At 39.8% G+C, this 11,137-nt stretch overlaps 1 protein-coding gene across 4 annotated transcripts in view; it reads left to right on the top strand.

The window, feature by feature from the left end:
- Positions 1-10,396: 10,396 nt before the first annotated feature.
- Positions 10,397-11,137, top strand: part of SPATS2L (spermatogenesis associated, serine-rich 2-like) — a 171,899-nt gene continuing 171,158 nt past the window's right edge. Inside the window, exon 1 of one of the 4 annotated variants that reach the window (XM_011974544.1) lies at positions 10,397-10,812. Coding sequence is in view for 1 of the 4 variants with exons in the window: in XM_011974541.1 (XP_011829931.1) it covers positions 10,755-10,812 (58 nt within the window). In the remaining 3 variants the exon portion in view is untranslated. Of the gene's footprint in view, positions 11,117-11,137 lie in introns of all 4 variants that reach the window. The other 3 variants (XM_011974543.1, XM_011974542.1, XM_011974541.1) reach the window with 3 other exon arrangements.

Raw genomic sequence — 11,137 nt, 5'->3', positions numbered from 1 at the left:
CCTTCCTTTCTCCCATTCTTTCCTTTCTTTCTCTCCCTCCTTTTTTCTGTCTTTCTCTCTTGTCAGGGTCTCACTCTGTCACCCAGGCTAGAGTGTAGTGCTGCGATCACAGCTCATTATAGCCTCGAACTCCTGCAAGCGATCCTCTTGCCTCAGCCTCCCGAGTAGCTAGGACCGGAGGTGCACACCACCATACCCAACTAATTTAATTTAACTTTTTGTAACCTGGCCTCAAGTGATCCTTCTGCCTCAGTCTCCCAAAGCACTGGGATTATAGGTGTAAGCCACCACTCCTGGCGTTGGTTTTCATTTTCAAGTTTACCTCCTGGCCCAAATTGTCTGTTGAAGCTCCAGCCATCAGGGTTGTCTTCCAAGGAAAAAACTGGAGGAAGGGGGAAAGCAGGCAAAAGGCACAAAGCAGTCATTTGTCCTCTTTTTACAGAACTTTCCAGAGATTTCCACCTAGAAACTTATCCTTGTATTTCATTGGCTAAAGATTAGTCATATGGCCAAATCTTGCTGTGCTAACAAAATGAAACCAGGGTTCTAAGTAAAAAGGAAACAGTAGATTTTGGGTAGGGAACTAGCAGCCCCTAACAGAATTACTCGGCTTAGAAACTTGCCATTCTCATTATATCCGCCCTCTTTCCCTGAACCAGTGTCGTGTTATCACTCTGACTTGGTATCACCTGATAGACTTCTCTACATCTGCCTGCCTGCTGACCACTCACCTGGGTCTCCAAATATAGTCTGCTTTGAATGTTTCTATTGCTATGTTTATCGACATGATTGTTCGGTTGCTTGATTTCTCCTAATTGACCTTCCAGGTTGTTGACACTAGGCTCAGATTACTTTGTCTACTAATTCCTGGTAAACAGTACTTTCCAGTACTGCCAAAGATGCTTACAGTTCCCCTGGGGAAGGGAAGATGAGCATATTGCACAAGAGGTAAATGTGGAAAAGGGGCCATGATGTGTTTCATCTGGTTGAAACACATCTAGTCCTGGGCAACAGCGCCTTACCCTGCTTGAACTGCAGCATCTTCCTCCCTTCTCCTCCCTTGTTTATTCAGTCATGATTTCTACAATACGCCCTGTACTTAAGATTTTCATTCTCAACTTGATAACTGGATTGCAACCTTCATACATTTCTCCTCTTGGTAGACTTCTTGCCTCAGAATCATTTTCTGGCTGTTAAGTCTTCAGTCTTCAAAGTCCTCTTGAAATTATGTTTTGTTGACTTTCTCCTTCACCTGGTCTATCAGACACCTATTTTCATTAGTAGCATTTCCAGGCTGAACCCTGAGACTGATGATAAACAAGTGTGTTTACTTCTAGTGGTTTGTTCGAGCAGGCTTGTATTGGCTTGGGAGAGCTGATTGTTAAAAACAGAATAATTATAAAAATATAACTTGTTAAACTGTTGGTAGCTTGAAATTAGCCATGGTAGGAGTATGTACAACATGGAAATTGGCAAACACTATTAATTAGGGCTTTCTTTTTTTTCCAAAGAGGTGTCTACCAGCACGCCATTGCTTGTTTCTCTCCGTCATTGACTCCTGAATGCGCACGCTCATGTGCGCACAAACACTTCTCATCCGAGATCCTTATATCTTCAGTCTCCAGCTTACAGATAACCCTTCCACACTCAGCTAGAGCCAGTGATTCAACATTTCATCATGGAATATATATTTTGAAAATACATCCTGGACCCTAAAAAGACTTTTCCAAAACTGCTGACCTGGCTATTTGAGAACTGCGAATGTAGTCCATCTGTATGTCTTCAGAACACATATAATCATATGGAGGAATCATTTGTGGGGGAAAAACCTACATCCTGGTATTTCAGTAGAGGGAATTTATTGATCAACATCAGAGATGACTCATCACAGAATATTAACTTCTGTGAAATTAATATTGGGTGAAAGAGGACCAATTAATGATTACAGGTATTTCAGAAAGCCTGGTGCACACTGTGCAATGATCAAGCTGCATGAACGAACCAAAATGTCAAGATGCTTTGCCTTTGACAGGAATTGTATCAATTCTCATAATGCCATTACCTCTTATTGATCAGGACCTCTGTTCCATATGTCTTTGATTAATAACAATGAAAAATGAATTAATTATTACTTATAATTACAGTATTTTAGTAAACAAAATTATTCAACTCATGGAAGAAAGAGAATAAAAAGGATTATGAAAACCTGGGAACCACTAGACTATGCCAATTTTTTATTATATTGAGAAGCTAATATTTCTTTGTTTAAAAACACGTAGCATTTGCTAATATTATAGACTAAAGCACATGCTGTGGAGACAGACTGCTTGGGTCATATTAGAACTTTGCCACTTACTAGCCCTGGGATTTGGGGCAAATTGCTTAATCTCTCTGTGCCTTAGTTTTCTCATCTATAAAATGGATGTAAAAGCATCTACCTCACACAATGACTGTAAAACTAAAATGAAAAAACACATGAAATGCTCAGAATGGTGATTAGCATATAGTAAATAATTAATAAACATTTGCTCTCATTTTCATCCTTGATATTATTTTTGTAGCAGTTTCAGTGTACCAGGAACTGTGCTATAGGCTGTACGTGCAATCTCCTCTAACCTTATCATTAAGCCCATTTTATGAGTAAGGAAACTGACCCTCAGTAGAAATGATGTAACTTTTCCATGGTCTTGGGCTAGTAAATGTGAAAGAGTTTGGCTCGATATCTTTTAGGAGATTTCATTTAAATGGTAGAAAGATGTAAAACCACAGCTTGCATTGGAATTCAAGCCATTCTGATATTTAATATTTTACTGGGAAATTCTTACTTCATAGTCAACTGAACCCATGCATGTGGTAGCATAAACTATTCTTGTTCTGTCTTCAGTGGAGACAGAAGAGCTCACTCATAAACATCCCTGTGTTTTCACTTGAACTGCTATTAAGTTGCCCTCCTGACTTGTCTTCGGTAGGTTTTACAAACACACAGCTCCCATAGGCCTTCCCCATGAATGCTATTTGTTAGCCACAGAATAATCTCCACAAAAGTATTTCTACTTCCTCTAACAGTAATTTTTAAATTAGACTTTCAATCTAAAGTTCATTACTAGTGTAAGCAGAGCACAATATCCTTTGGCTGAACTTGCTTCATTTATGAAGAAGCTGAATATAAAGATCCTTTCTCTCTGTCTTGGACTTTCTTATTCCACCTTCTTATTTAGAAGCTGCTGCCTACAATGCACCACAATGTATATAATACGTATTTTAATAAGTATTTAATAAGTTCTTCTTTTAAGTTTCAAGTTGCATGTCATTTTGTGTCACAGGGGTGAGTCTAGACTCACTTACATTTAGTTGTGCAATCAGGAAGACACGTGACAGTGTGAATATTTTTTAAACACATGTATTATATCACTATCCATTCATTCACTTTTTCTGGGCCAGTCACCGTGCTAGACACCAGGACCAAAGAACACAGTCCCTGCTCAGGGAGCACATAAGTCCCATAAGGGAGGCCAATATACAGTTACCTAATTATTGTGATAGAGCAATGCACAGGAATCAATAGGAACATGGGGAAAAGAGCAGCGAAGAGACCCTGAAATGTAGAGATAATACAGTCTGATCAAGAATGCTAGGGAGCCAGTCAGAGGCCCTGGCTCTAATCCCACTTTTACAGTTAATTATTATGCCATCTGTTAAGGGCTGAATTGTGCCATCCCAAAAAAGATCTGTTGGAGTTCTAACCCCCAGTACTTCAGAATGACCTTATTTGGAGATACGGGCTTTAAAATGAGGTCCTTAGGGTGGGCCCTAGTTCAATATAACTGATGTCCTGCGAAAAGGGGGAAATTTGGACATAGAGACAGACATATGTAGAGGGAAGATGATGTGAACAGACACAGAGAGAACATGACCATCCATAAGCCATGAGAGACCTTTCCTTCACAGCTCTCAGAACGAACCAACCCTGCCTGTACTTTCAGCCTCCAGAATTGTGAGACAACTTTCAGTCTCTGGAACTGTGAGACAATATATTCCTATTGTTTAAGCCACTCAGTTTGTGGGTTTTTGTTACAACAGCCCTAGCAAACTAACATGCCATCGCAGTGTCACAAGCCTATCCCATGCTTTGGGTATGCTTCAGGTATCCCATGCTAGGCAAGACCAGTCCCATGTTTGGGAAGATGTGGGCAAAAAGCACTCAGAGCACAACTAACCAGAAACATGCCTGCATCTGCCTACAGCTTGTTCTTACTCTGTGACCCAGATGAATTCAAAGGTTTCTCTTTAAATACTGAATCTGAGTCTATGATAAGACCCACTAAACCACCCCAGTGTGACATCCAGAAACAACACCAGTAGTCCTTTGCTTGTAAGGTAAATAATGTATACTATTGTAGAGAATTTTAGAGTATAAGCTAAATTCAATAAAAATAAAACTTCGTGTTAAATAACAGATCAACATGACATTACTTAAAACAAATGGTTAATAAACATGCAAGATTTTCTATCTCACTGGTAATCAGATTTATGACAAAAACTGCTCTTGGTAAATGGAAGATGCTAATACAGTTCACCCTTCAGCAATACGAGGTCTAGAAGTGTTGACCCCCATGCAGTTGAAAATCTGGGTATAACTTTCAACTCCCCCAAAACTTAGCTATTAGTAGCCTACTGTTAACTGTAGGGCTTACTAATAACATAAACAGTAGATTAGCTATGTGATATGTATTATGTGTTGTATTTTTACAATAAAGTAAGGTAGAGAAAAAATGTTATTAAGAAAATTATTATAAGTAAGAGGAAATATATTTTTATTCACTAAGTGGAAGTGGATCATCATAAAGGTCTTCATCCTTACTGTCTTCACATTGAGTAGATTGAGGAGGAGGAGGAAGAGGAGGGCTGGTCTTGCACTCAGGGTTGACACATGCAGAATAGGTGGAGGAAGTGAAAGAAGAGGCAGAAGAGGCAGGCACACTGGGTGTAAATGTTATTGAAAACAATCCACATATAAGTGGACCCACACAGTTCAAATCCATGTTGCTCAAGGATCATCTGTACACATCAGAGAACAAATGCAGGCATCCTGAATGAGTGATAGCCTATTCACTTAGAATACACACTGGTTCCATTTGTCTTTCTGTTGGCACAATCTGAACCTAAAATTATCTTCCTAGAATACACAGTGACATGAAACCTTTAAAACAAACAAACAAAAACTCCCTCTATTAGGTACATGTTCATTTCAGGCAACTCTTCTGAGGAGAGAAGGTTTGAAACAAAAAATGCCTGAAACAATGAAAAGATAACCTAATATTTAGCTCCTGTATAGACTGAACAAGTTCAGCCAAAGTGCATTGTTTGGGTTTCTTCTTTCCAACATGTTTTACCCTCAGGCCAGCAAGGTTATACTTTCTCTTCTCACCCCAAGTCTTCATCTTTTCTGGAAAATTTCCAAGCAGAGCCCTGGTCTCAGGTCATAACAACTTGATCTGCTGCACCAGAACACCAAGGGAGTGAGTCACCCCTTTGGATTTGCCCCGGCAGGTCTTCAACAAGTCTTTGTTTCTCTGCCCATCCATCCTTCCCCTCAACTGCTTGGCGTTGGCCAGTGTCCACGATGGGTTTTTCTTTTAGTTTCTGTTGCCTTCCATCTTTTTACTTTTAAAAAAATTATAATGATAAAAATGTGCACAAAGTTAAAAGGGCAAGTTTCACCCCTTTCACCATCACCCTAACGGTCAAAGGATTACCAGGGTCAACAGTGTGAGTATCCTTCAAGAGACAAGAATTTCCATCCTCCCCACCCTGCCCCCTTGCTGTTTAGAGCTCATACTGTACACAGTGTTCTGACTTGCTCTTATCACTCAAAAATATATCATGGACACTCTTCCATGTCAACGCATACATAGCTCCCTCATTTTTAAACAGCTATTTATTTTTCTACAGTGTAGATGTGCCCAAATAGAGAAATAGATGAACCATTCCTCTATTTATAACAGTGGAATGTGGTCCAAATTCTTTTGGCCCTTACAAATAATATTACAATCGCCATATCTGTAAATATATTTTTGCACACTTAATATTTCTGTAGATGAAATCACTTGTAGTGGAAAAGTGTGGTTAAAGGATACATGCATTTTTAATATCTATAGGTACTGCAAATTACTTTCCAAAAATGTTTATTAATTCATGCTCCAGTCAGCTAAGTATGAAAGTTCCTATTTCTTATAGACACAAACACCTGATAGTAAACTATATTTTTGCCAATCTGACAAATCATAGATGCTATCCTGTTTTTATTTATGCTATGATCATTGATGAGGTTGGGTATGTTTTCAGATGCTTATTAGCACATAGTCCTTCTTTTGAGAATTGTCTATTTTCTTTGTCCATTTTCTTATTTTGCTTCTTCTCTTTCTTCATATTGCTTTCAAGAAGCTGTCTGTATTACCCATATTAACCCTTTCCTGTTGTGTATACATGTTGTATATATTTTCTCCCCTTAGGTAACATTTTTTATGGTACGCTTCGTTTGATAGAAATGTTAAAATTTTTTGTAGTCTGATCTGTTTAATTTTTTTCTGTTACAGTTTCTGAAATTTTTTCACGATATTTCTAATTAGTAATTATAAAGATAACCAATATTGTAAAAGTCTCCTATATTTTCTTTTAGTCTTTTACAGTTTTTAATGTTTAGATTATTAATCCTTCTGGAATTTTTCTGGAATATGAGCTAAGACAGTGTATTAGTCATGCTTCATTCAACAGAAGGATTTTTTTTTCTCAGATAACAATTGTGGGTGTTCAGATAACAACTGTGGGTGTTCAGCAAGCAGACACAGGTATATTAAATGTTTATATTAAATGTTTTAATATCAGGTATTTGTGAGTGTCTATAAGAAATAGTGACAGGGTGACTCACAGACCCAGGCTCCTTCCATCCTAGCTCTACCCTCCTCTTGATAAGGTGTCAGCAAATTACAACCCACAGGTCACATGCAGTCCACTGCCTGTTTTTGTAAATAAAGTATTATTGGAACATAGTCATGCCTATTTGTTTACATAGTGCCTATGGCTGCTTTCCATAAAACAGCAGAGTTGAGCAATTGTGATAGAGACTATATGATCCACAAAGGCTGAAGTATTTACTATTTGGCCCTTTACAGAAAAAGTTTGCTGACTTCTGCTTTGAAGTCTCAGGGTCCTTAGTTTCCACATGGCAGATGGGAAAGAGACATCATGTGGGAGGTTTTCCATGGAGGAGGCCTGAAAGGGGAGTACAACACTTTCACCTACATTCCACTGGCCAGAATTCAGTCCCTGGCTTCACCTAACAATTTGGGAAGCTAGGAAATGTGAATTTATTGTGCGCTGAAGAGGAAAGGGAATAATTAGCCATATTCTGCAAGGTGTACCCTGCAATTATCTGTTTCTTTCTTCCTTCCTATTTTTAACCAGAATAGGCTAGATTGCACTGCAGAAACAAACAACCATCAAATATCAGTTGCTTAGAACAACAAAGGTTTATTTCTTGATCATACTACATGTCCACTAATGCTCAGCAGGGATGGCATTGCTCATTGTTGTCATTCACTCCAGTCTGATGAAGCAGTCACCACCATGCACCTTGATGTTGCAGCACTAGGAAGAAAAGAGAATGTGGTGACTGATGTCCCAACTCTTAACTTCTGACCCAAAGTGATACTCATCACTTCCAGCCACCTTTCACTGGCTGAAGCAACTCGCAGGGCTATACTATAGTCAGGTGGGGAAATGTAATCTCATCATGTGCTTCGAAGGCAGCAGAGCTGGAATATTTGTGAGCAGCCCTACTGGACTGCACACTAACAAACACAGAACACATATTTCATCCCCTCCCTAGGGGAGATAACCCAGATTCCATTCAGTCACTGCACACAAAGTCCAAGATCCTAGATGGTAGGTGCCCTCCCCAATAAGTCTGAATATTGCCTAGTGATCTGGAGCCTAGCAATTAAAATTCCTCTCTGTCCCCACTACTTATTCAGATATCAAAATCCTAATAGAGTCACAATTGATCATAGCCTAAAACAGGTTTCCAGGATCTGAGCTATATCCACGAATGTGAGCCCTGCTCTGAACGATCACGCCTAGAGAATCAGGAGCCTGGTACAATCTAGGGGTGGCAAGCCGGGAATATGGCATTTTGCAGAAATCAATACTGCAAGAAAAGAGTCAGCTTTATTGAAGAATATGGCATTGTTTCTCCAGGCTTACAATTAAGCACTCCGAATAAAGAGTGTAGGTGACAATGTGGAGGAAAGCAGTATGCACAGATTAAAAATACCTATATGGAAATGCTAAAAAATATAAACGACCATCCTTTGTTCACCCCTCAGAAAACATCTGCTCTTATGGTTCTTGTTTTGTTCGCTTAAGAAAAGATCTTCACGTTTCTATTTAGTTTAGAAAATAGTAAAATGCGATCCAATCTCTGGATTGTAATCACAGAGAATCATTTTGAACAATACAGTCAAACTAGCATTACACAGATCAAGATGTTAAACAATGTAATTTTTCAAGTAAACTTTCACCATCTGGTGAAAACACCAACATATATCTTATTTACATTTTATTTCTTCAGACTTTTACATCTCCATTTATGCCTAACTCAGAAAAATAATGCTTAGTTATATGATGTGCAAGAAGCTTTTAGATGTTTCAATAAGCATATTAAATCCTCTCTAACAGAAGTTCTTCTTATTTCCAGAAGAAATTAATTTGAACAGCAAAAGGTTCAAGTTTCATTTGAAATACACTGTCTGTAAAACTCTTAAAACTCAGATTTTTTTTTTTTGGCTGGGCCCCTTAGCTAACTCTTGAAAGATATAATTGTTTTCTTCGAAGTTATTCTATACTTGTCTTTTCATAGGCTAGGTCTCCACTCCCAGTAGAGAATTACTTTTAGCCTAGTCTGTGGTACAGTGGTTACTCCTAGCCGCCTAGTCTCTGTTTGTTTTTTCACTGATTCACTGCTTTAACATCTTTGCTCTCAACACATACAGCATTTATTCTTATAGCTCCTACCTACAGTACTTAGTAAGAAGCAGCCTTCGATTATCAAGGCCGTATATGGTCTTCTTAAAACCCTTGCTTCCCTCTGGTCATATTCAGTTCTTGAAAGCATTTTCTTCTGTCAGACTTCACTAAGCAAGTTAGATTTGGAGTCATGGGAAGATTATGAAGTGGTGTAAGAAAAGAATGAAGACTTGAGTTCAATGTTATTTCCAAAGCCCTTCCTAGGAAAAGTGTCATTTATTATTAATTTTGGAATTCTAATTATGAAGGAAACCTCTCAAAAACATAAATAAATTATTTAGCCAGAGGACCTAAGAAGTGCATCAAATTTCAAGTCAAATGGTTACAAGTTACTTATTACACCTAAATTTAATAAGCAATAGGATGTTTGTTCTTTATGTGTGGTATGGCTTCCAGAAGCAAGCTTTCCTCTCTGTAGCACAGGCGGGGTTCAACGGTCTAGGTTCAAATTCTTCCTTTACCACTTACTAGCTAAAAACTTAGGCAACTTATTTCACCTGTCTGTGCCTCAGTTTCTTTCTTTCTTTTCTTTAAAGGCTCTGGCTCTGTTGCCCACACCACAGCGCAGGGGTGTGATCCTGGCTCAGTGCAACCTCAGCCTCCTGAGTAGCTGGGACTACAGGCGTGCACCACCATGCCCGGCCAATTATTATTATTTGTTTGTTTGTTTTGGTAGAGATGGGGTTTCACTATGGTCCCAGGCTGGTCTTGAACTCCATGGCTCAAGAGATTCGCCCAGCTCGGCCTTCGAAAGTGCTGGGATTACAGGTGTGAGCCACTGGGCCCAGCCCTCAGTTTCTTTATCTGTAAAACAGGACAAAAATAACCCGATGGGGTTCTTTGAAGGATTAAATGAGCTAGTACTTATAAAGCACTTGCTAATGTTTGTTAAATAAATTATATAATCCACACACCAATCGAAGGTGACAATAAGGTAGCAAGAACCACCACTCCAAGTCACACAAGAAAAGTTCCTTTCCTTTTAGCTCCTCTCTTTATTTCAGCAGTGCGTTGTCAACAGGGCCACATTATGTTAGCAGATTTGAACTTTATCCGAAAGGTGTTTGTATTTTATTTCAAATTATGAATTCCTGAACATCGGATAATATACAATTCTGCAGTGCACTCAGAGGCCCATTAGAGTGTGGAGCTCGAGAGGCATAATCGACTCTGGTCTGATATTTGTAAGGAGCTTGACAGCCAAGGAGCCGCTCAGAAACATTTATTGGTATTGCCAAAAAAAAAAAAAAAAAAAAAAAGGAAGCTAAGAAGTCACCCTTCTAAACAAACAAACAAACTGAATTGGAGAGCTGCCTGCATTTCACTCTACTGCCTCTGGAAAAGGAGTGTTATCTAAAGTGCTTCCATCATGAATAATGATTGAGAAACTGCTTTTACTCTCCCGACTACTGTACTCCCAGGCAGAAACCCAAGGCTGAAGCCCACGGTGCCCATGTGTAACTTGGTTATTACACACACGTTTGGAGCCCAGTGTGCAGACCCGCAGCGCAGAGGAGGAAGCGGAACACCCCGGGTTGGCCGGGTTTCCAAGGACCGACCCGAGCCCCAGCACTTTTTCCGCGCCTGATTTTTCAGGTCATTTTCGAATGGGCTATCTTTGTTTACATTTTGAGCTTGGATCCTCTCCAGAAAGCATTACTACCTTCTAAATGGTGAAACATCTCGTATTTGCAGACAGTGCTGGGGGAGCAAAGTTCATTTTCTCGGGTAGGAGATGATTCTCCTGCAACACGTGCGGATTGTCACAAAATCTTTCAATAACGGGGAGTTTCGGTGAAGTGGAGATTTGGGGAAAGGCGAGGAGGTCGTTCTGGAGCACGCAAGCAAAGTGCGGAAGCTGTACGGGGATTCTTCTAGAAAGTGGGGTGGGAAAGGAGCTAGGGAGGGCGTGTGGAGGGACGGGATCTGTGTCAGAACGTGCGTGTGAGCGGATACAAAACCCGAGAGAGGCGTGAGCAGCGCTGTGTGTGCGAGCGGGAGCGAGGGGCGCCGGCTAGGGTGTGTGCGCCTGGTGAGTGACACCGAGGGGAGG

The sequence above is a fragment of the Mandrillus leucophaeus genome, unplaced genomic scaffold, assembly GCF_000951045.1.
Source record: "Mandrillus leucophaeus isolate KB7577 unplaced genomic scaffold, Mleu.le_1.0 Scaffold146, whole genome shotgun sequence".
Classification (NCBI taxonomy): Eukaryota; Metazoa; Chordata; class Mammalia; order Primates; family Cercopithecidae; genus Mandrillus; species Mandrillus leucophaeus.
This window is presented reverse-complemented; position numbering and strand designations above follow the sequence as displayed.